Source organism: Balaenoptera acutorostrata, chromosome 9 (assembly GCF_949987535.1).
Source record: "Balaenoptera acutorostrata chromosome 9, mBalAcu1.1, whole genome shotgun sequence".
NCBI lineage: Eukaryota > Metazoa > Chordata > Mammalia > Artiodactyla > Balaenopteridae > Balaenoptera > Balaenoptera acutorostrata.
This window is the reverse complement of record NC_080072.1, coordinates 9,652,964-9,678,403: the sequence shown is the minus strand read 5'-3', so window position 1 is coordinate 9,678,403 and position 25,440 is coordinate 9,652,964. Positions and strand designations below refer to the sequence as shown.

The 25,440-nt window shown below is 42.8% G+C and overlaps 2 protein-coding genes and 1 pseudogene across 2 annotated transcripts; all 3 read left to right on the top strand.

The window, feature by feature from the left end:
• The first annotated feature begins 1,629 nt into the window (after positions 1-1,629).
• On the top strand, positions 1,630-4,344 carry LOC102999433 (secretoglobin family 1D member-like). The gene is made up of 3 exons (XM_007174476.2): positions 1,630-1,684; positions 3,386-3,573; positions 4,279-4,344. Exons 1-3 carry the CDS (start codon positions 1,630-1,632, stop codon positions 4,342-4,344), a joined length of 309 nt encoding a protein of 102 aa, XP_007174538.1.
• A 12,970-nt stretch (positions 4,345-17,314) lies between these two features.
• SCGB2A2 (secretoglobin family 2A member 2) lies at positions 17,315-20,633 on the top strand. The gene is made up of 3 exons (XM_007174415.1): positions 17,315-17,386; positions 18,721-18,908; positions 20,556-20,633. The coding sequence occupies exons 1-3, from the start codon at positions 17,332-17,334 to the stop codon at positions 20,592-20,594; spliced, it is 282 nt and encodes a 93-aa protein (XP_007174477.1). The 5' UTR covers positions 17,315-17,331; the 3' UTR covers positions 20,595-20,633.
• Positions 20,634-24,675: 4,042 nt separating this feature from the next.
• LOC114236745 (protein BEX1-like) lies at positions 24,676-25,201 on the top strand (annotated as a pseudogene).
• The last annotated feature ends 239 nt before the right edge of the window (positions 25,202-25,440 follow it).

Genomic DNA, 25,440 nt, shown 5'->3' with positions numbered 1-25,440 from the left:
AATATGAATAATATTCCATTATATGTATCTATCACATTTTGCTTATCCATTCATCTGTCCATAGACACTTGGGTTACTTCTACCTCTCGGCAATTGTGACTAATGCTGCTATGAACACAGGAAAGCAAATATGTGTCTGAGACCCTGCTTTCAATTCATTTGCATATATACTCAGAGGTGAACTTGATTGATCATATCATAATTCTTTTTAATTTTTTGAGGGACCGCCATACTATTTTCCTTAGCGGTTGCACCATTTTACATTCCCAACAAAAATGCACAAGTGTTCCTATTTCTCCACATCTTTGCCAACACCAGGTTTTTTCTTCCTTCCTTCCTTCCTTCCTTCCTTCCTTCCTTTCTTCCTTCCTTCCTTCCTCCCTTCCCTCTTCTCATTTTTTTTTATAGTAGCCATCACAATGGGTATGAAAAACCCATGAGACTTTGACTTAAGAGCTGAAACCCAGCATGAAAGCACTGGGGCAAAAAAATCTAGATGTGTCTCACCTCACCCATCCATTCTTCCACCGCTGCCCACAGAGTACAGTGGAAACTCTCCTGACTTGGCTTACCTTGTCTCTCCAGTCATAAACCTTCCCTATTCTATCACGTGCTACTGTAAGTTTCAGAGTAACCTGGGTAGCTGATATTCCTCCAACAAACCATGTGGTTTATGCTGTCTTGTACTCTCTCATGCTGTGCCCTTGTGATCCCTCCTGCAAACATTCCTCCATGTCAGAATTCCACATATTCTTGAGTGCCACTCAAATATGCCCGCGTTTATAAGCAGCCTCGCTTCCCAATGCCTTTACTGGGAATTCTCTATGCCTCTCCCTGTGTCATGGCTGCAGAGAGGACGAGACTCTGCAGGCTTCTCCACTGCTAGGACCCTGTGACTCAGAAGGTGTGATCCTCCTATTTGATTAGGAAAAGTAAAGAGGAGCTTCTTTTCATCAGATTAGAGCTTGATTTGATCTGAAATCTCTTGTGATACTTTTTCAAACATTAAGAGTAGAAAATTAGTACTTGGGGAGGTAGTCTTCTTCTTTGCACTCTTTTCTCTTGGGATACTGAAAATCACTGATTTCTTTCACAATTGTCACCAGGCTACTCACCTTTCTCCCTCGGCTGCCCAAGGGAAACCTGGCACAGCAGGCATCATTTAACGCTAAAGATGTCCCCTAACCAAGCTAATGGTTTGTTCACCCATATTCATTCATTTATTCAAGGAATATGTGCTTATCCTCTTCTCTGTGCGAGGCACTATGCTCTGCAAAGATGAGCAAAACCAGGCACTGACATCCAGGAGGGCTCGCATCCATTAACTGATTACACATTTGTGAAACTACCACCTCAGTTTTTGCTACAAAGGGGAGGTGCGTGGTGTCAGTAATGCCTATAAATGGGACTTTGACCAAGTCATTGGAGACTGTGACACTGGTGGATGACATCAGCCTTGAGTGAGGAAGGAAGGGCTGGAAGCCAGACCTTACCACCTGCCACGTGTCTATATGGGCAGGACAAGCAGAGCTCTCCAGGTACAAATAACCCTGGGCTCCCCAAGCTCCTGAGTCCAGCTCCTAATTGCTTATTGTTCACTAAGGCTGAAAACTCAAAGCAAAATAAACCATGAGGCTGTCCCTGCCTGTCCTGCTGGTCACTCTGGCCCTTTGCTGCTACGAGGGTGAGTATCCTTTCTAATCCGCCCAGCACCAGCCCTGTTGAGGACCTTTCTCTAGGTATTTTCACTAAGTGAATTTATTTGGGGCGAGGTGTGAACAGATCAGAATCCAAACCTCTTCCTTTACTTGACTTCGAGTCCCCAGAAGCCCGGGCCCCATTTGATCAATTCCCAATATATTCTAGAACTTTTACCAAAAAAGTCATTGCAGGCAAATTTTAAGAGTTTTCCACCCAAAGCCTCACTCTTTGTCTGTGATCTGTGTTTCAGAAGCAGCGTGACATAATAAGATTTGGATGTGAATCACTGCTCTGCCACTTACCAGTGCTTTGACCTTGAACAAAATGCTTAATCTCTCCAAGTCGCCTCTTATCATTGGGTTTTCCAGTGCCCACCAAGAGTAGTTTATGACAATGGAGTGGGATTAAGTGTGTTCAAGAGCCCAGCTCTAGGTAACAAGCAGGTATCTAGTAGTTATCTCATGTTCTCCTTCCTAGAGTTTCTTAGGAGACAGTTGAGTACACAGCCTTTTTAAGTCATAGATTCAGACTCAGAAAATGTTACAGCTGGAAAGTTTTGGGGGGAGTTTTCAGTTCAAAAAGAGCCAGTGTTCTCTGAATCTCTGAATACTAGATCTTCAAATGGACTCTGAGAATAAGGAGAATTCTATATATCTACAAATACTACTAGTTTCCCAGGAGTCCTACCAGTAATGGTAGTAGAACTAGTATAATCATTAGAGCCACAAACTTTATTTTTCTACAATTAATTCCAGCCATGTGTTCATTAATACTTTTGCACATCTTCATGCCCTCAATACTGATGCAAGTCTCTTTGAGCGTTTCTCTTTTTTCCGACTTTCTAAATGTCCTTCTCTTTCCCTTCGTTGCCCTTTCAAATTCTCTGCATAGTTTGATGTCTGACCAGGGGTCAGATCAGAGCCTGGTAGAGTGCATCCCAGGCTGCCAGGTGGTTGCCAAGACTTGGGGGGGATGGAGAATCCAGACCAAGAAAAGTGATTACTTCCGGTCTCAGCACCGTTCCAGTGGGGTCAGGAATTAGCTCCAGTTCCCACCTCTCACCTTCTCTAGGAATTCTGTACCTCACTGCAGAACAAAAGAGCCAATCATAACTTTGTGGATAAGCTTCAAATGTGTTCAAATTGATCAGATTTTTGCTTTTTTAGCTATGTCTGCATCCAATGATACAATCCTATTCTTTAATTTAGTCTCAAAAAAACATCTGCCAACATATAGTTTACTTACTCTTCTCTGGATTTATTCTCCTTTCTCTGCTCTCTGGTAAGATCTGACTCTACCATTCACTTGAAAACTCGATCACTGTAATCTCTTCCCCAATATCCAAGACAAAATAAGGTGTCACTCAACTGACAGGCAAAACTTAATTTTTTGAAATCTAGGGAAAGTGAATTTCAGCAAACCGAGAGAGCCTTGGAAAGTAGTGGGTATACTTTAAAAAGGAAGAAAACTGAACTCGGGATCTGGAAAGTGATTTCTAGGCCTGGCTCAGCTGCTTGTTCTGGAGTCTCGAGGAAGTCACAACCTTAGGGTCTTGCACTGCCATTGGCACAATTACGGGATGAGATCGTAAAACTCCTGGGGTTCCTGTCTAGTTCTAGTTCAGGGAACCATGGGGGAAAAAGTGACTTTCCCTGCATCATTTCTCTTTTTTCTTCTGCTCCAGGCAATGCGTTCGTCTGTTCATCCCTCATTGATGATCTGACAGGCTTTTTCTGGAAACCTGATGAAGTATACAAGGCAAAACTTCAGAAATATAATGCACCTCCAGAAGCTGTTGAGGCCAAGATGGAAGTGAAGAAATGCGTAAATCAGTTCTCCTTTGTAAACAAACTGCTACTTACAAAAACACTGGTAATTTCTTTCTTCTTTCTGCACAGAGGATTCTCTTCAGCTGTACATCCCGGGAAGGGGTCAGTGTGCTGCTCTAAGGTGGGGCACCTGCCTCGCTGCTCACTTCTGATAGAATGATTACATCCCACCTGCTGAGCTTTCCTAAGGAAGGTTGCACAGAGCATCTGGGCATGTTCCTCCTTCTGGGGTCACCTCCCTGGGCGCCAGGTTCTCCAGAGTGTCCTACGGGGGAGGACACGTGCTGTCAGGTTGAATTTCCACAACATGAGACTGGGGATCTCCTGAGAGCAGTGCTTGCCGATTCTCCTCTCACCCCTGTCCCCATCTCATAACTCTGTGTCCCCTTTGGTGTGAACATGTAGAGTTCCTGGGACATCCGAGAAAAGAATGGCTGAACTGCTCTGTCCAAACTGCATTCTCCTCCTTCCATTGGAAACCTGAGTCCCACTCTTGGATGACCACCTCAGGGTTTATTTGCTTGTCTATGGAAAGGATTCTTTCCTGACCTGCAAAGTTTTTTGTGATTGTACCAGGTGTATATCGTTTACCATACAGCCTGGGTTCCTGCCTTGGGCCCTTCCGTTTCCCTTTTGCTGGTTGAAATTTCATTGACAACTTAGTTGTGAATGAGAGTCTGTGTTAATGTGTCATCTCCAGCAGCAGCAAGAATGACCTCCCCTTTCTTTCTTTCTTTTTCTATTTCAGGGGAAAGTACTGGTGAAGTGTGGTTTCACAGATTTGAAATGTTTTCTATCCTTCGTCTTGGGTTGATCACCTGGTCATCCCTGGAAAATGTAAAGGTTTCAACATCTTGCTCAATAAATGACTTGCCCTGCACTTCTCTATTTGTCTTGATTATCCAACAGTCTCTGGCTTTGGGTTGGGGTGGTTTTCATCATGAAGCAGCCATTGGGTGTCGTCACTAATTTTAGCGACCCAATGTCCAGTTAACCACAGCAACCTGAAGTGTAGGGCTCCCAAGAAGAAATATTCGGCCATGAATCATCCTGCATTTCTTTACAGGTTTCCCATTCATGTTGCCATGATGAAAGGATGGTTAATGGTAAAAAGCAGTTAAAAAATTCCTATTACTGGTCTAGATTTCAGGGATGCCCACAGCATGTCTGGCCAGTCATGTAAATCCCAACCAGCAGCAACATTCATATTTTGTCCTCATCCTAAACACAACCAAACTGCTTGGTCCTCTTCCCTTTACTGTGGTTTCAATCCTATGAATTGTCCAGTGTAATTCATTTTCCATCTACTTTTCAATTCTTAGTCAATTCCCAGGGTTCAACTGTCAGTTAACTCTTTTTGACTCTGCACGATCACATTGATCATCGATGTCTCTACCCTCACCAATACCTTGGGCCAATGCTTCCTCTCTCAAATTATCCCAAGAGCTCCAGAAACAAGCCACCAGCTGCCACCTGGAGAACTCCCTTCAAGTTAACTCCTCCACAGTTACTTCCAAAGGAATATATAATATTGAAAACACTGTCTGCCCATAACCTACTCCTCTTCCATGTGCCCCTACCCCATCCTGGCTAATGGACCCACCATCCAATGAAAACTTGGAGACAGTATAGGCTCCTGGATTAGTTTCCAGTGGCTGCTATAACACACTATCCCACACTTGGTGACTTCAATCAAATTATTTTCTCAAAGTCTGGAGGACAGAAGCCCAAAATCTGTAACACTCTGCTGAAATCATTGTGTCAGGAGGGCCATGCTCCCTCTGGAGGGTCTAGGGAGAAATCTGTTATGGCTGCTTCCAGCTTTGATGGCTGATGGCATTCTTTGTTTTGCGTTCACGTCACTCCAATCTCTGCCCCGTGAGGTCACATTGCCTACTCCTTTTCTCTGTGTATCAAATCTCCCTCTGCCTTCTTCATATAAGATATGTGGGATGGCACTTAGAGAACACCTGAGAATTCAGAATAATCCCCCATCTCAAAAGCTGTAACTTTATCACATCTGCAAAGTCCTTTTTTACCGTGGAAGGATAACCATTACAAGTTCCAGGGATTAAGATGTGGATATCTTTGGGAGAGTTTTATGAACCTAACACAGCTCATCTCTCTCCTGACATCTACAAATTCACTAAGTTCTGCCCCCTCCACTGCCACACCATCGCTTCTGAGAAGCCCCTCCTTTCCATCCCCACAGCCATCATCACAGCCCAGCCCTAGTTCTTCCCAGCTTGGACCAAAGTCTCCAAAATGGTCTCCGGGGCTCTGTGATGCCCTTCCTGCAATACATCCTCTTCACTGATGCCAAAGTGACCCTCCTAAAATCGGGATGTGAATCTGATACCACTTCTGTAAATCTGAAATATTAGAGGGCATGTGTTTCCAAATGTTTCAAGTAAGAGGACTTATTGTTAAGCCTACACTCATGCTCAAATTACAGTGGGCATATGTAGGTAGGTATATTTATACAACTTCTTGGTTGAGAAATAGAAGATAGCAGTTATCTACTATTATCAATTAATAGCAATGCTTTTATAATCAGTGTATTTTTAGTCACATCAGGAAATATGTGCACTTAAATTAGTCCCTATTTTGTGAAACACATTACATATTCAGTCATACTCTGCTTGGTGGACACAAGGATTTATGGAGATCTTGCAACACTCTGAGAAACCCAGATTGGAATCACTTCTGGGAAGATCAAGTCCCACCATGGGCATCACACATGAGGACTCACCCGCTCTGGACCCCCGTCCCTGGGCATTGATCTAGGATGCCCAGCTAGTAGAATTCCAGAATAAGAGATCATGGTGGAAAGAAATCTCCAATGAAATACTGCAAGAAAATTTCCTAGAAATGAAGAATATGAAATTGAATAGCCCACTCACTCCCCACATCCAAACATATTTTTGTGACTTTCTGTAACATTACCCTAAAGAAAGGTGTTTCTTTCAGAAAGAAACACTAAGTCATATCCAAAGATGGGGAATAAAAATTAAATCAACACACAACTAGAAGATTCAGGAGTAAAACTAAAAATTCAGAGGCTCTGACCTGTAACTGTATACAAATATAATTCTATATGCAATCAACTATCATTTAAGCATGAAAATAAAGATATTTCAGAAGTGCAAATCTTCAAAAGTTTGTCTCCAATGAGCTTTTTCTCAGAAGGTATTGGAGGATACACTTTACAAAAAAGAGGGAGTAGATGAAGAAAGAAGTATGCAATCCCATAAACACAGGGTATAACATAGGTTTTTATAGATGAACCAGTAGAGAACAGTGAGAAAAAAATATTTAGGACATGTCAATACCAGGAGACCGAAGACGTTGTAGACAAGAACGTGGTGAGGATGGGAATGGACAGTGTCTAGTGTTGCTCCTTGGAAGATGTTTTTCTTTTTTTTTTTTAAGTTTCAGACTTTTTTTTTTTCCAGCTGGGCCACATGGCTTGTGGGATCTTAGTTCTCCAACCAGGGATTGAACCTGGGCCATGGCAGTGAAAAAGGCCAAATCCTAACCACTGGATTGCCAGGGAAGGCCCTCCTTTTTTTTTTTTTTTTTTTTTTTTTTTTTTAATTGAAGTATAGTTGATTTACGATGTTGTGTTAGCTTCTGGTGTGCAGTAAAGTGATTCAGTTATCTATCTATCTATTATACATACATTCTTTTCAGATTCTCTTCAATTGTAGTTTATTACAAGATATTAAATACAGTTCCCTATGCTATACTGTTGGACCTTGTTGTTTATCTCATTTATATATAGTACTTTGTATCTGCTAATCCCAAACTCTTAATTCATCCCTCCCCCACCCCCTTCACCCCCTTTCTGCTTTGGTAACCATAAGTTTGTTTTCTATGTCTGTGAGTCTGTTTCTGTTTTGTAAAGAAGTTCATTTGTATCATTATTTTAGATTCCACATAGAAATGATATCATATAATATTTGTCTTTCTCTGTCTGCTTACTTCACTTAGTATGATAATCTCTTGGTCTATTCATGTTGCTTCATATGGCATTATTTCATTCTTTCTTATGGTTGAGTAATATTGCATTATGTATCTATATGATATCTTATTTATCCATTCATCTGTGAATGAACATTTAGGTTGCTTCCATGTCTTGGCTATTGTAAATAGTGCTGTTATGAACATTGGGGTACATGTACTTTTCAAATTAGAGTTTTCTCCATATATATGCCCAGGAGTGGGATTGCTGGATTGTATGGCCACTCTATTTTTAGTTTTTGAAGGAGCCTCCATACTGTTTTCCATAGTGACTGCACCAATTTATATTCCAACCAATAGTGCAGGAGGGTTCCCTTTTCTCCACACCCTCTCCAGCATGTATTATTTGTAGACTTTTTGATGATGGCCATTCTGACCAGTGTGAGGTGGTGCCTCATTGTAGTTTTGGTTTGCATTTCTCTAATAATTAGCAATATTGAGCATCCCTTTATGTGCCTATTGGCCATATGTATGTCTTCTTTGAAAAAATATCTATTTAGGTCTTCTGCCTGTTTTTTGACTGGGTTGTTTGTTTTTTGTTATGGAGTTGTATGAGCTGTTTGTATATTTTGGAAATTAAGCTCCTGTTGGACGCATTGTTTGCAAATATTTTCTCCCAGTCTGCAGGTTGTCTTTTCACTTTGTTTATGGTTTCCTTGGCTGTGCAAAAGCTTATAAGTTTGATTAGGTCTCATTTGTTTACTTTTGCTTTTATTTCTATTGACTTGGGAGACTGACATAAGAAAACATCGCTACGATTTATGTCAGAGAATGGTTTGCCGATGTTCTCATCTAGGAGTTTCATGGTGTCATGTCTTATATTTAAGTCTTTAAGCCTTTTTGAGTTTATTTCTAGGTATGGTGTGAGGGAGTGTTCTAACTTCATCGATTTACCTGTAGATGTCCAGTTTTCCCAACACCACTTGCTGAAGAGGTTGTCTTTTCTCCATTGTATGTTCTTCTCTCCTTTGTCAAAGATTAATTGAACGTAGGCGTGTGAGTTTATTTCTGGGCTCTCTATTCTGTGGAAGCTGTTTTTCAATATTTCCCTTTTTGAACAATCCTCCTATATCTCTATTTTAAATAAAAGCCCTGAAAAATATAGGAAGTTGTAAGACAGAAATGAAAAAGAATGACTGGATAGAAGAAAAAGGGCAAAAAAAAAATGGTCAGGGGCAAAATGTGACCCAAAAAATAGGTTATGCTGCTTGAAATTATATCCAGTCAACTTGGAATCTACACTGCATCAAACTTAGGAGAAACTGGATGTGTTCTGTTGAAAGAATTCATGGACTTCCTTAAGGAATTATCACTAAATGACAAGACGTGAGTGAGAACTGAAGAAAGGTAGGAGGTATATCACTGAGAATAAGATGCTACCACAGAAATGAAAGACTTCTAGAAATTCAAGGACGAACAAAGCCCTTAAGAACTTGCATCCTCCAGGAAGGAAGACTTGGTGAGGGAGGTGGTGGCTGAGTTGGATCTTGAAGGGCAAAGTGGATGAGGATGACAGAGAGGAGAAAGAAAGCCCACCCCTCCAGGAGTGAGGGCAAGCCTGGGCAAAGCCATGGACATGAGTCTGAACTTCCTGCACTGGAAGCTACAGGTACCCATGCTCCTGCCAGTATCTGTCTGCACCAAGGTGGACTCAATACCCCCAGAGTGTGCGGCTACCTAACACTATTGATCCTTCATCACAAGGACAAATGCTCTTAGATGTTTCTCTAGCACTGGGTTTCTTTTTTTTTTTTTATCATAAGTAATATCTTTTATTAGGTAATATAACAATAGAGACAAATTCAATCATTTTGGTGGGTAAAAACCTTACAATCTTATCCTGTAGATAACATATATAATCAGCAGATTATGCATTAACTATTTTCTAATAATTAATAATTTATTAGAAACTGTAGCTTAACTGTTTATCCCCATGTTCCTTCTTGCTGTTCTTTTACTATACTTATGTCTTTTGACTAGAGCATTCCTTGAAGATCTGCTTTAAATCTATTATCAGAAGGATTAGAAGGAAATACATTGTAGAAGACACATGTTGAATAATGTCATGTGTCTAACAGACAGAGGTCAAATAGATGAGCTCTTTAAAAAGGGCACTTGGAAAAAGTACCTCAACTCTGCTGATTTAGCACTGGGTTTCTCCACCATGGCTTTATTGACATTTGAGGGTGAAGAGGTCTTCTCTGAGTAGATGCCCTGAGCATTGCAGGTTGTCTAGCAGTATCCCTGGTCTCTACCCACTTGATGCCAACAGCACACCACCCACCCTCTGAGGACACCCAAAACATCTCTAGACATTGACAAATGTCCACAGACATGGGTGGAAGGAGAGAGTAAATCAGTAAATCAGAACAGTAGAGAATCACTGTTCTCACAATGGAAATACTCTATATCAGTTCTCCCATATACCCCTCGTAATGTCCCTAAGGACCAGAGGTTCACAACTGTGGATGCCTATGGTTAGCAAGAAAATGTGGGCATGAAGTGGAGGGAAAATTGCCAGCTGAATAGAGAAGAGAATGGTGTAGGTATCTAATTAACCATTTGAACTGTCGCATGGGTATGGGGATTAAATATTTAACCGCACAGTTTCTGGAAATGTCAAGTTGTGTAAAGTTCAGGGTTTTGGTGGATGAGCCAAAAAGAATGAGTTGGAGGTGACTCCTGATCCTGGCTTGGCTTCCAAATCCGGCTCACGGCTCCAAGTCAGTAGATGGATCCGGGTTAGACTGGATAAAGATAATGCTTATTCTTGGGAATAGGGAGGTGACCCAGTCCCTGGATGGCTTGGGCTCCAACTTCCTCCCCTCCTGACCTGCCCTCTCCCTATTGTGACTCCAAAGTCCTCATCCGGGAACATAAAGAAGGTGATGTTAGCACCAGGATGTCACGCTGATGCCTGGTTTTAGTGTTGGGTTTCATCACTGCCTTTACTAAAGAGTCAAGTTTAAATAAGCTTCTCTTTCTAAATGGACCTAATAATAAAATCATGTAATATAATCAGTGAAGTCTTTGTATAAATTCAAAATCTATCCCGAAAAGCACTGACACAACTAACTAAGCACTTACTATAGTACTCGGGTCACACAAAGATCAGAGGTGCACAGGCCAAGCCCTCAAGCAGCAGAACAGGGAGGAAGGGGCCTTGGGATCAGGGTTCTGGAGAGGTCAGGAGAGAGCTGCCCACAGAGAGCCAAGGGGACCTGGGAAGGGAGATCCCCACAGATTCACGGGCCAGGAAAGGGCACAAGAACTGGACTGTCTTCGATGTGGCATTGGGAATGAATAGGGATTTTTCAACCCAGAGAGACTGAGGCAAGGACAGTGGGGGAGGAGGGCTCACATGGAGCAAAGGACTGGAGAAGAAAACTGTCAGGCCCACGCGGAGCTCAATCTGGAGTTCACACAGGGCAATCGTGTGAGTCAAGATCACAAGAATCCATCTGACTTACTTCACTTAGTAAGATAATCTCCAGGTCCATCCATCTTGCCGAAAATGGCACTATTTCATTCTTTTTAATGACTTTGCTGTACACCTGAAACTAACACAACATTGTTAACTAACTATATTCCAATATAAAATAAAAAATTTTTTTTAAATCCATGTGAACCTTAATGTGAAAGTCCATAAGGGTCAAACAAAGGAGCTCAGTTAATAATAGTGTTGAGAGCTGTCTCTCAAGCCAGAACACCTGGCTCTGCCACCCACTAGCTGTGTGCCCTTGGTCAAGTTATTCGACCTCTCTTGTCCCGGTGTCTGCAGCTGGGGAGGAAAGATGTGCCCACCTCATGGGGACGGTGACCATACATCCAAGTTCGCTCGGGAAAACCCTGGTTTATGTCGCTCTCCCAGCATTCCAGCTATTCAACCACCCCTTTTACCCTTAAGTTTGGCCAATAAATTTCTTTTTTTTTTCTTTTTAATTTTATTGAAGTACAGTTGATTTACAGTGTTGTGTTAATTTGTGCCGTACAACAAAATGATTCAGATATAGATATAGATATAGTCTTTTCCATTATGGTTTATCACAGGATATTGTATCCCTGTGCTATAGAGTAGGACCTTGTTTATCCATCCTATATATAGTAGTTGGCATCTGCTAATCCCAAACTCCCAATCCTTCCCTCCCCCACCTGCCCTCTCCCTTGGCAACCACAAGTCTGTTCTCTATGTCTGTGAGTCTGTTTCTGTTTTGTAGATACATTCATTTGTGTCATATTTTAGATTCCACATAAAACTTATATCATATGGTATTTGTCTTTCTCTTTCTATTTACTTCACTCAGTATGATAATCTCTAGGTCCATCCATGTTGCTGCAAATGGCACAATTTCATTCTTTTTTATGGCTGAGTAATACTCCATTTTATTATATATATATATATATATATATGTATATACACACACACACACACACACACACACACACACCATATCTTCTTTATCCATTCATCTGTTGATAGACATTTAGGTTGTTTTCATGTCTTAGCTATTGTAAATAGTGCTGCAATGAACATAGGAGTGCATGTATCTTTTCGAATTATAGTTTTGTCTGGATATATGCCCAGGAGTGGGATTTCTGGATCATATGGCAACTCTGTTTTTAGTTTTTTGAGGAACCTCCATACTGTTCTCCATAGTGGCTGCACCAATTTACATTCCCACCAACAGTGTAGGAGGGTTCGCTTTTCTCCACACCCTCTCCAGCATTTGTTGTTTTGGGGGTTTTTAATGATGGCCATTCTGACCGGTGTGAGGTGGTACCTCATTGTAGTTTTGATTTGCATTTCTCTAATAATTAGCAATGTTCAACACCTTTTCATGTGCCTATTTGGCCAATAGATTTCATCATTGTCCTATTCACTGGGTTGTCGTCATGAAGATTAAAAGAGGTTTTCCAACAGTGCCTTGCATCGAGTAAGTGCTATACAATTGTTTGCCATTCATGTTTAATGGAATTTTGAAAACAAAGTAAACACAGATTAGTGCTACGTATGGAAAAGATTAATAGGCCAACAGTATGTAGAATATGTTTGAGAGAGAAGTTATATATGGAAATTATATCACAATAAAACTCTTTCAAGAAGGAGTCAGAAAAATATCAAGTAAGCATGGATCAAGATAAAGCGCTTTATTTTCAAACTCAGGACTTTTCACCTCAGATCTGAACATGATACTTTCTTAGGTATTTTAGAGAAGGTAAAGTAGAAGCACCTAGTTCAGTGGTCTCTAAAGATTCTAGTAGTCCTTCAAAGTTTATCATAACATGTTTCTCAATTTTATAAAATTAATTGCTGGCAGCTGACATGTAGGCACCTCCTGCTCTGTGCCCAGCCCTGTTCTGAGGACTGACATATTGTAACATGCTCAGGCCTCATGACATTCCTAGGACTATTCCCGTTGTGCACAGAGACACAGTTGTGAAATCCCCACGTGGGCTGGGCCCAAGGCAAGGGGGGCACCCGGTCTAGGAAAGGCCTGAGGATGTGAACAATAGACAACTCACTGATGACAAGATGTCTACAAGACCAGGGCCTTTCCTGAAGTTTCTGGCCTGGGTAAGTACCTCTCTACCAGGGGGGGGAATAAAAATTGCACAACTAAAAGTTGAGAGTTATGTTTTATTGGGGGGACATTCTTCGGACTTCAGGCCTGGGAGACAGCATCTCAAAGAACGCTGAGAAAACTACTCCGAAAAGGAAGGGGGGAAACCAGGATATAGAGGAGTTTTTGCAACACCTGGTATTCGGAACAAAAGATTACTGTTAATAAAAGAAAACCAGTTATCTCAAGTTAAGGAATTTAGCGCTTTTCTATGTATGGGAAGATGCAAGAGTCTGGGCTCACTAAAATCATTCCTTTGATCTTCACCTCAGCTATCTGGGGCCAGTTTCCTGTGTTTTCTCATCCTGAGTTTCCTCAGGTGCACCTTTGGGGGTGGCTGCAGTGGCTGACTGCTAGGTGGACTTGACAATGGGCAGCCTGTCTGTCTCCATCCTGAGTTCCCTCAGGGCTCTTGACGGCTGCAACATCCTTTGTTTACTGACAATGGCAGGCAGTATTTTAGTTCTCAAGACTTTCAGATTTTGGTGTGATCTCAAGGAAGAAGAGGTTCACCTCCAAAGAACATGCCTCAGGTTAATGTTCCCACAGCCCTGGAGGTGAAAGGCAGAACCAGTTTTATGGAAGGAGTGAAAATAAAGAAGTGGTGGGGGGGGAGGTATCTTGTCCCCAGAATACTGTGGAGCTGATTCATCTCAGTAACTTACAATTTTAAAAAAACTTAACGGGACTTCCCTGGTGGCGCAGTGGTTAAGAATCCCCCTGCCAATGCAGGGGACACGGGTTCAAGCCCTGGTCCAGGAAGGTCCCACATGCCGCGCAGCAACTAAGCCCATGCACCACAACTACTGAGCCTGAGCTGTAGAGCCCACGAGCCATAACTACTGAAGCCCACGCGCCTAGAGCCCGTGCTCCGCAACAAGAGAAACCACCGCAGTGAGAAGCTCGCGCACCACAAAGAAGAGTAGCCCCTGCTCACCGCAACTAGAGAAAGCCTGCGCACAGCAACTAAGACCCAGTGCAGCCATAAATAAATAAATAAATATATTAAAAAAAGAGAAAACTTAATGATCATCTAAATTTCAAAATAACTTTGGTAGGCTTTTGGGCCAATGCATGAATGTCACTGACTGTTATTACTTATATTAAGTATGACAAGGCCTCAAATGACCAAAATATGAGTGTGAATAGCTCAGGTCTTCTGTGAGAGCAAGGCCAGGCCAAATATAACTCTCTCTTACCAAGTACTTTCTCTCTCCCCCGAGACACCAGGTAGTCAGGGTAAAATCTGTGAATAATTCACCTCGATACCATGGTTGGTTATTGTAGGTGGTCAGTAAATGTCACACAAACACCAAAACAGAAGGTACTTCACTCCTCTAGTTTCTTTTTTTAATAAATTTATTTATTTTATTTTTGGCTGCGTTGGGTCTTCATAGCTGCACGAGGGCTTTCTCTAGCTGTGGTGAGCGGGGGCTACTTCGTTGCGGTGCACGGGCTTCTCATTGTGGTGGCTTCTCTTGTTGCAGAGCAAGGGCTCTAGGAGCGAGGGCTTCAGTAGTTGTGGCACACAGGCTCAGTAGTTGTGGCTCACGGGCTCTAGAGCACAGGCTCAGTAGTTGTGGCACATGGGCTTAGTTGCTCCACGGCATGTGGGATCTTCCCAGACCAGGGCTCGAACCTGTGTCCCATGCATAGGCAGGCAGATCCTTAACCACTGTGCCACCAGGGAAGCCCACTCCTCTAGTTTCTGAACTGAATTTGGGGACCTGAGTCAAAGTCCCTTTTGGGAAGAGAAAAAAAGCAAGCTAGCAACACAAGCATCCTGACCTTTTGATTTCTTCTATTTCTCCTTGTGAATGCTGGCTTGCAATGGAGTCTTTTGCAAGCCAAGTTATTGTTATTTGATTCACCTGAGACTGATCAGCCCCTGCTATGGCGAACACACCTCGTTATTGTGGGCACCACATACATGATGAGGGCTTCTTTTTTTCTGAGTAAGAAATCTCTGAGGGGGTCCAGTGTCCTAGCAGGTAACAGGGCAGGTCCCTAACAGCTGGGTCACCAGGCAGAGTCTCCATTAAGTCCTGGCCAAGGACACATTTCATTCTAATGTCCTTCACTTGCCTTTGGAATGAGGATCGCCAGCAATGGTCAACTGGGTGAAAGTACACATGTAAGAACATAACCTTCTTCCCTATTTCTAGCCTCTTGCTAAATCAGTATTGCTCTTGGCAATTTATGCCCCAGCTGAATGACGGAAACAAATGAGTCTCAAGTAATCCAGACTGCAAATAATACATTCACGGGTAATTAACTATTGACTTCTTTCTCTGGCTCTCTCATCCATTTCTTTTTTTTTTTTTTTTAACCTAAGCTGACTTTGTTTCTCTTGTTCCTATTCCCTTTCTATCATCCCTGCTTCAACTGCTGTGGGTTTTCTCTCCTATGAGGCTGTCTTGTCCCTCTCTGACACCAAGAGATACACTTTCCTTTCTTTCCATGTCATGCCAAGTACCATCTGCCCTCAGGGCCTCTGTACTTGCTGTTCCCTCTAGAACACTATTTCCCATAACTTCCCCTGGATATCATTGTCCACTCATCCAAGCTTAAAAGTCCTTCCTCGTACAGCTTGCCTGGACCTCCCTACACGATGCAGCCCCAGTGGTTGTTTTGTTGTTCGTTAGAGCCATCACTTTCTGATAACATTCTTCCAATTGTAGGCTTGTTTGTTGCCTCCCTCATTACAGGTAAGCTCCACAAGGGCAAGGTCCTGCTCTAACTTATCCCTACAACTGAATGTGTGGCACAAGCACAGGGCCCGTCATAGGAGAAGCTCGTGGTATTGCTGAACGATGGATGGGTGGATGGATTGATGGATGGATGGGTGGATGGATAAATAGATGGGTGGATGGGTGGATGAGTAGATAGATGGGTGGATGGGTGGATAGATGGACGGATGTATGGGTGTATGGGTGGGTGGATGGGTGGGTGGGTGGGTGGATGGATGGATACATGGATGGATGGATAGATGGATAAATGGATGGGTGGGTGGGTGGATGGGTGGATGGATGGATAGGTGGATGGATGGATAAATGGATGGGTGGATAGACGGATGGGTGAGTGTATGGGTGGATGGATGGATAGGTGGATGGATGGTTAGGTGGGTGGATGAATGGAATCTCCCATCGATCCATGATTACCCTGTTTTAAGCCCTGTGATAGGTTCTTTACCTAGAGTGTCTGTCGTCCTTACAAAACCAGGCATGGCATCATTTATGCCCATTTTAGCAGTGTGGAAAAGGGAGCTCAGAATTACCAGGACTTTGTCCAAGGACACTTCATGATTAGGTGTTGCATCCAAGACTCAAATCCACATCTGCATGAGCCCAGGTCCCGTCACCGTCCCACCATTCAGCTCTGCCTCCCCTAAGCAATCACTTATTCTACTTCACATCATCCTTTGAATCAGTGGGAAAAAACCCTAAAAAGCTAACAAAAAGCAGATGAAAATTAATTCATAGATTTATAATAGAATGAATTCATGAAACTGAGTTAACTAAGTGAGATAGTCTTTGAAAAAACAACCTTCAGAGAAGGCGAGCCATTATTAACATTTCCCAAATTTAAAAGCACCTTACTGAAAAAGCGTCTGTGGGCAAGAGAAGTCTGCTTCCCAGAGGATATATGTGGTACTGCACCCAGCTCTTGTGCTTGGTGAACCAGCAAAACAGACACACAGGATATGAAGGTATTTGCATTTTGAAGAAGAAAGAGGAGAGGAAAAACAAGAGGGGTCGGGGGGAGAAGAGAGAATGACGATCACAGTAATAATAAAAAACAAGGAGGACAACACAGCCTCACAATGTTGTATTTCGCTTTATTCAGAAAGCAGTTTTACATTCATTTTACCTAAAATCATGTAGCATTGTTGCACTTCTGAAATTGTTTGGGGTCCAAAGGTCTCTGTCTCCTTGGTTTTCTACCAACACAGCACAGGCTGGCTGGGTTCTGGTTGATCCTTGCTGTTGTTTCCTGGTCTAATGCCAGGTTTATCCTGTGACTCAGTCCCTCATTTGTGGGAAGGATTAGGGTGGCGACCTGGAGAATAAAAGGAGGAGTTCTGGGCACTCACCTCCAAAGTGAGTTCCTTTTTCTCTGCCACATTAGACTGAACTGCCAGCGACAGCTGCTCCAACATGAAGCCGGTGACAGTCCTCATGCTGGTCGCCTTCCCCCTTTACTGCTATGCAGGTGAGTACCGATGGGGGGGGCACAGGTCTGGGGCTAAGGTTGTTGTCTGGTCCCCTGTGCAAGACCTCCCTATCCCCAAGCACCAGTAGAGGACAGGTCTGCACGTCATAGACCTAAACGTCATCACTAATTCCAGAAAATCTGAAGGAAGTTCCTTCGTGGGCTTTGCCTCTGCCCTGGAGCTGCACGTAGTGTCTCATGCCATTCAGGGAGTCCCACCATCATCACAGGTACCATGAAACCAGGATGAGTCTTGTGATTGACTATTAGAATTAGTCATTTCAGTGGGGCAAGGGAAAGAGATGCTCTGATGACCCCCTGCATTTATATCTAGATGGGTTTCCTGAAAGAGGCACACATGGAGTCTCCTTAAATATGAAAAGGAACAGGAAAACTCCCAGGAGAAAATGCTCAGGCTGTGGTGTGTGAAGCAGTGTCCTGCACCAAGTGAGGATCCCCCATTCTTCACACGTTTTCAGAATTGATTTAAGCCCTTCTGGAATGCCCTTACTCCCAGCCCCTTCCTGCTCAATGGTGGCTGAAAAGAAGAGCTCACACCCTCTGGAGGTCTCCTTCCACAGTGAGGATCCTGCTAGAGAAAAATGCCCTGGCAGCTAGAATCTGGTCTTCAACAACATGTCACATACATAGTTTGCTTTGTTCAATTTACGAAGCTCTTTTAAATACCCCCACTTCGTTTGTTCCTCAAGTACATGCAGATGTGTTCAAGCTGACAGGCTCAAGGTCACCTAAACAAAAAATTGCAGATGCTAGAGTAAAACCCAGCTCTCCGGAATTCAGTTCCAGAGCTGTTTCTCCTACCCAACTGCCTGAGTCGCCACAACAGATCACTTCACAAACAAGAATTTCATTTGTACATTACCTTTTGTTGCAGAAAATAATTAGCATGAACAGAGCTAATGGACAATGTTCTAGACCCAATACATTTACAATACTGGGAAATCTTGCTACTTGCTACTCTGAATGATAATGGTGAAGCATCACATGACTCTGAACAAAGGAAGACCAGATAATGTTTACTATGTTGCCCTAAGTTACAGCATCTTATTTCTTCAGCGCCCTCCTTAATCAAACGTACATAGTGTTTGGCTTCTCGAGGCTAGCAAGAGGAGGGGTGGATGTTTTAGGGCTTAAAGAAATTCCAGATCCCGAGTTTACTCTCATAGAATTGAGAACTCAAGACCGTTCACCATAATCTCTTTCTGAATAGACATCTCTACTGGGATGTGAGAGGATGACAAACATCATGGTTCCGCCCCAAAAGAGGTTCACGCATCCATAATGGAGCCCCTGTTTTCATGCTTTCTTCCCAGGTTCTGGCTGTTCCTTTCTCGAGGAAGTGATTGCAAAAGCAGCCAATGCCAGTGTGTCCACGACTGAATACAGAGCATCTCTTGAAGAGTTCATAAACGATGAAAACACTGCAAATGCCGTAGACAAATTAAAGCAATGTTTTCTCAATCAGTCAGTTGAAACTCTGAGCAATTTCAATGTGATGATGGTAATTTCGGCTTTTTCTGATGTGCTTTTAGAACCACGGGACAGGGACAAGCAGGTTCTAAGTCTGTCACTGATTATGCCAAAGCAAGTGATGAATGTGCCTTATTTCAGTTTATTTCATTGTGTGGTGAGTCCAATGACTTTGACATCCAAGCCTGCAGTGCTGAAATCTTTAGTGAATGATATAAATGAAAAAGACAAAAGAGGGAAAAGACTACTCAGGCAAAGGGATACCTACCCCTCAGCTCCCCTGTACACACAGAAGCGTGCGCGCGTGCGCACACACACACACACACATATGCACACACACTTTCTATCAAGGTAAAAAACATCTGATTCTTAAGAAGTCCTTCACTTGTGGGAGTGATCAGCAAAAAAGATTCCCTTCTTCTTCCCCATCTTCTTAAGATGTTTTAAGAATATTTCTAATAGAGTCCAGAATATACCATTTGAGGAAGATTCCATACACCTTATTAAAAGACTTTAAAATGCATTTTCAAGCAATCAAAATTTGTTAGTATAAATTATTGGATTCCTTGACCATTAATTAAGCATCCCATGAATGACAAATGCAGATCATGGGTATGAACATGATGGAATTGTTTCAAACCAAAATCAGTAGTTTAACAATGAGTAAGTCTCTCTAATTATAAATTGATATTCTTATTCTAGCATTTTTTTCCTCTCCTAATATATTATTTAAAACATTCCATGGTAGACAATTTAGAAAGAGTGCAAAAAGTGTAAAGATAAAAGTGAACATCACCTAAGGAGATTTTGAACATGGTACAACATGGATGAACCTGAGGACATTATGATCCATGAAATAAGGCAGTCACAAAAAGACAAGGGTTGCATGACTTCACTTACACCAGGTTTCAAGAATATCCAATCTCATAGAAACACAAGGTAGAATAGCGGTTTCCAGGGGTTGGATGTTGAGGAAAATGGGAGTTATTTAACAGGTATAGAGTTTCCTTTTTGCAAGATGAAGACAGTCTGGAGATTGGTTGCACTGATTGCAGAGTGAATATGGTGTTAGGTACATTTAAAATGGTGAAAATGGTAAATTAGATGTTATATGTACTTACTAAAATTTTTAAAAATTTTACTGAATAATCCTTACAATTAAGGATGATGGGTTTTTTTCTTTAAAAACGTAGCTCAGACAAATCATTCTTAGTGCACAGCCTCAAGATTTTGTAGGCCACAAAGTCAAAAGTAGAAGGCATCAGGCTATTTTCTATATTTCTGACAGTAAGGCCATACAGGAACTCAAAACTGTCATGGGTCCTTATACTGGAGCTGAGATTTTCACAATTCTGTGTGGAAAAATGATAATACATGCAGCAGAGTTATGGATAAATTATTTCAAGGAACAAGAAATGTGCAGAAAAAAAACTTACTCAAGGGATCCCTGGTGGGGAAAAGATCTGGAAATACCAGAACTTCTTTGGCATTAATAAATGTCTCCTGAATGATCGCATAAATGATGAGATCATTCTGATTTTACTCCCAGCACTAATTCTCTTGGATGTCAGATGTGTGTGGACAGATTCAGGAAAACAATAAGAAATGTTTATTTTGCAAGATTTTACTTTACAAGAAAGAGTTGAAAATCTAAGTGATGTTTATTTTTGTTTTCCAGGAAATCATATATAATAGTATTTTCTGTGAACCGTTTTAACTTTCCATAAGATCTTTGACTCAGAAGACGTTGACTGGCAATGAGTATAAACCACAAGCTGTCTTTCTTTTTTGTCTTTTGATCTACACACTGCAAGACAATTGTTGAAACCTCAAATACATTTTCATTTCAGTAAAGTATCTGCAAACCTGAAGTTCTTTTTTGTTATCTGATTAAAATAGAGGCTTTAGAGAGCTTCATATCTCTCTCTCTCTCTCACACACACATACACACACACACATAATTATTCATTAAAGAACTCATGGGTGAGATAGCTAGTGGGAAGCAGCCACATAGCACAGGGAGATCAGCTCTGTGCTTTGTGACCACCTAGAGGGGTGGGATAGCGAGGGTGGGAGGGAGACGCAAGAGGGAGGGGATATGGGGATATATGTATACATATAGCTGATTCACTTTGTGATACAGCAGAAACTAACATACCATTGTAAAGCAATTATACTCCAGTAAAGATGTTAAAAAAAAATTAATCCCTTCTCTGGAAAACTGGTTTTCCTCCCCTCCTCACCCACCCCCATCTCCCCAGGAACCAGAGGGGAGGTTCTGGAAGTTGGGTCCTGCCCAAATTCTCTGATCCGCCACAGTCTTCATCTTCATTTTGACCCCTGCTGGCCATGGCCGGGCACTTTTCTCAGCTCTCTGTCTCTGCTCCAAGTGTGCAGGGCTGGGAACAGAGCCAGTGAGAGAGGTGACTCAGGCAAAAGCCAGGGTGAATCCTGTCTTGATTTTAAAATTTGATATATGTCACTGATCTTGACTTTTAAAAATAGTTCACAAAAATATTATTTATCCCGCTTCCTGAGATGTTTGGTGCCCCCTTCAATTGTGTGAATCTCCCTAGTCGGGTCCCTTGAATGGCAACGTGGTCCATCCGCTCATTCACACAATGACCTATGAAGCCAGGAAGGTCAAGGGAAAAGTGTGCACTACATCAGAATAAAGCAAAGCAAGAGATTTTTTAAAAATATTTATTTATTTATTTAGGCTGCGCCGGGTCTTTGTTGCGGCATGTGGGATCTTCAGTTGCGGCATGTGGACTTCTTAGTTGCCACGTGCATGCGGGATCTAGTTCCCTGACCAGGGCTCGAATCTGGGCCCCCTGCATTGGGAGCACAGAGTCTTACCCACTGGGCCACCAGGGAAGACCCAAAGCAAGAGATTTTTAAATCAAACCTTAGCTCCCCTTACTTTTACCAATCCCCACAATCCTGTAACCAGGGATAAGTTATTGCCACATCTGCTCACACCCCCGAGGGTCCCTCTTCCTTCCTGGGCCATCCCCTCCACCGGGTAGACCTCTGGCCCTTTCTTGGGACAATTCAGCTCCCACCAGGTTCAACTCTTCTGTCAGGTATAACACGTACAGGAATGAAGCACAAGAGAAGGTGCTGCGTTGGGGCGCCAGAAGGCCAAATGGGACTGTAGTCAGTGAAATTCCCATCTCCCAGTCAGACTGGTCACCGGCTTGGAAGGGAGGAGGTCTAGGATTCCGAGCAAAGGCAGCTCCCAGGAGGTATCCTCCCAGGACTGCAGAACCTGACGTCAGCCTCCAGACGGGGCGGGCGCAGAAAGCCCCTTCCTAGCCCCGGTCTCAGCACTTGGACAGCTTGGGTCTCCATCTGCCTCAGGACATCATAGAGCTGCCCCAGTGGAGCGAGGGTACCCATTCTACACGGTCACGTGTTTGCCAGGCGCACCGCCTGGCCAGTGATATAGCCAAAGGGTGTCTGTTCAAGGGACTTGTGCCTGGAAATCCACGCGGAGTTCGAGAGAATGACAGTGGACCGTGCTGACAGCGCCAGCAACTGCCAGAGGTGCAGCAGGTGGGAGTGTTGAAGGAACCCTGGAGATGGGAGCAAAGGATGTCCATGCCAACACCTCATGCAACTAACCTTGACAATGGCAAAATAGGTGAAATCATACAAAGTATGTTCTCTGACCATCGTGGAATCAAACTGAAAATCCAGAACAGAATGATCATAGGAAAATCTCCAATCACTCGGTAAAAAACACCACGCTCCTAAAAAAAAATAAATCAATGAATTGTCAAATACTTACCCAATATATTTTTTTTAGGTGTCTGTCTCCAGCACTGGGCTGTCGCTCTGTGGAGTGGAAAAGGGTTCAACCTGGGGTCCTCATTACCTAATAAGTAGCTTCAGCACGCAGGGGATAGGGAACGGAGAGCAGACGGTAGTTACGTGAGGGCTAAATGCCCTGCGGAAAACGCACTGGTAACAAACTCTGGTGGAAAGAAACAGGAATCACAGACCAGCGAGGAGGCTAGAATCCTTAGTGCTGTGTTAGAAGTTTATGGCAAGATGAGGATGGGGGAAAAAGACCTCATGGAAATATTTCTCGTAGTTTTCCTTCTAAGTACACTCTGTAGGACTCTTACTACTTGGAGCTGGAGACGGGATAGTAACATCTGTCCAGGCAGAAACACATCGTTCTAGGGCTTCCCTGGTGGTGCAGTGGTTGAGAATCTGCCTGCCAGTGCAGGGGACACGGGTTCGAGGCCTGGTCTGGGAAGATCCCACATACCGCGGAGCGACTAGGCCCGTGAGCCACAATTACTGAGCCTGAGCGTCTGGAGCCTGTGCTCCGCGACAGTGAGAGGCCGCGATAGTGAGAGGCCCGCGCACCGCGATGAAGAGTGGCCCCCGCTTGCCACAACTAGAGGAAGCCCTCGCACAGAAACGAAGACCCAACACAGCCATAAAAAATAAATAAATAAATAAATAAATAAATAAATAAATAAAAATAAATAAATAAATTTAAGATGTGTTTAAAAAAAAAAAAGAAATGCATCGTTCTAGCTATACTTCTAACACGTGTCTTGGACTAAAGCAAATATTGTGTCTCCTGGAAGTAAACACTCGAGTTAAACCACTTCTCACAAAATACATGAACAGAATGGAAAACAATCTGAAAAAAAAAAAAAAAAAAATATATATATATATATATATATATAACTGAATCACTTTGCTGTACACCTGAAACTAACACAATATTGTAAATCAACTATATTTCAGTTAAAAAAAAAATGAACAGGATGGCAATTGCCTGGGGATGGTAGTAAAGATAAATTTGTGTTTTATCAGTTTCTGACTAAAAGGACTCAGTGAGGGCTAAGATAGATGAGTGAAAAAGACTGATGTCTGAATAAATCTTAGTTTCCATGAATAACTTTCAGAAAATCAAAGTTGAAAAGAAAAATCTAAACTTTTCCCACAAAATAACTAGAATTCACATCAGACTTTTCATCAGCAACATTAAAAGAGAATGGAGACAGAAAGTAGATTACTTATTGCCTAAGACTGAGGCGGTTAGTGGGAATGGGGAACGTCTGCTGTCTGGGGGGTTCTTTTGGGGGACAATGAAAATGTTCTGCAATGGATTGTGGGGATGATTGCACAACCCTGAATATATTGAAAACCACTGCAGTGTACCCTTTAAATGCATGCATTCTATGATATGTGAATTATATCTCAGTAAAGTTGTTGAAAAAATGTGTTTTATTTATAGATCTTGCTGAGGGTGACAGGATTAGAAATGAAATATTGGGACCTCCCTGGCGGGCCAGTGGTTAAGACTTCACACTTCCAATGCAGAGGGCACAGGTTCCATCCCTGGTCGGGGAACTAAGATCCCACATGCTGCGCGACAGGGCCAAAAAATAAAATACATAAAAATAAATTTTAAAAAAATTATTTTTAAAAAAAGAATTTAAGGAAAAGAAATGAAATATAGTCTTTGCCTACCAAGATCAACAATTTACAAAATAGTTTATGCTCTAGACAGTAAGGATATTAAAAACAGATATCAGCCCAGCCGTGGCTCGCTCCCTTCTCGGTCCCCACTCCTGGTGGCCCTGAGCGAGTGCGGGTCGGGGTCGGCCCCCAAGAGTAGGAGGTGCAGGGGGAGCAGGTAAGGGACCCGGAGGAGGGTCCCCAGAGGTGGGGTGGGTGAGCGGACACGGCCTGTGGACCCCTCCCCAGGGGTCCCGGGGCAGAGACGGCAGCCCCCACGCCCCCCGCGGCCTGGCGTTTGGTCACAGAAAACGGTCTGCAAGTCAAAGTGTCGCGGCGGCGCACCTGAATCGGGAGGAGCAGGAGACAGCGAGGATGGGCCCAGGAGTGATGGCGGCCAAAGAGGAACAAGCAGTAAAAATCTCAACATGGAACATGCCAACCAGGAGAATGAAAACAAGGATGAAAAGGGGCAAGATGCTAATAAAGGAGAGCCTGTGGCCCTTTGGAAGCTGGTGAATATTGTGTACCTAGAGGAAATCGTAGGTGGTTCTGCATTAGGCAGCCCATCCTGCAGTGTAGTTGGGACATGACTCAGAGTCTTGGAGAGCCACAGGCAAGGATGAGAGAAGAGAATATGGAAAGGATTGGGGAGGAGGTGAGGCAGCTGAGAGAAAAGCAGTGAGTCATAGTCTGCGGGCAGTTAGCCCTGACCCCCCTCAACATGACCATCATGATGTTTTGCCTTATGCCTTGAATCCTGATGTTTTCCCTGAAGTTAGTAGGGAGACACACCGCTTCCTAAACTTACATGTTTGTGACATACCTTTGTGGTAAACCTTTTGGTGTTACTTGTTTCTTGTGGATCTCCTATTACCAGCTTCTAATTGAATGTTGTGTTTCTGACCCAATCTGTAAGTTTCTATCAGCAGGAGAGTTTTACCTATTGCATGGAGAAATGTTCATTATATATTGTGAAGTCAATAAAGCAGTTTAAAAAAGCAAAAAATAAAAACAGATACCAGAGAGCTATTTACCAAGCCATTTTCCTCTGCCGCCAGGACACACAGCTGGCT

Coding starts and splice junctions, on each gene's coding strand:
- LOC102999433 (XM_007174476.2), top strand. CDS start 1,630: ATGAGGCTGTCCCTGCCTGTCCTGCTGGTCACTCTGGCCCTTTGCTGC. Junction 1,685..3,385: donor GGCCCTTTGCTGCTACGAGG/GTGAGTATCCTT, acceptor CTTCTGCTCCAG/GCAATGCGTTCGTCTGTTCA. Junction 3,574..4,278: donor TGCTACTTACAAAAACACTG/GTAATTTCTTTC, acceptor TTTCTATTTCAG/GGGAAAGTACTGGTGAAGTG.
- SCGB2A2 (XM_007174415.1), top strand. CDS start 17,332: ATGAAGCCGGTGACAGTCCTCATGCTGGTCGCCTTCCCCCTTTACTGC. Junction 17,387..18,720: donor CCCCCTTTACTGCTATGCAG/GTGAGTACCGAT, acceptor CTTTCTTCCCAG/GTTCTGGCTGTTCCTTTCTC. Junction 18,909..20,555: donor GCAATTTCAATGTGATGATG/GTAATTTCGGCT, acceptor TTTGTTTTCCAG/GAAATCATATATAATAGTAT.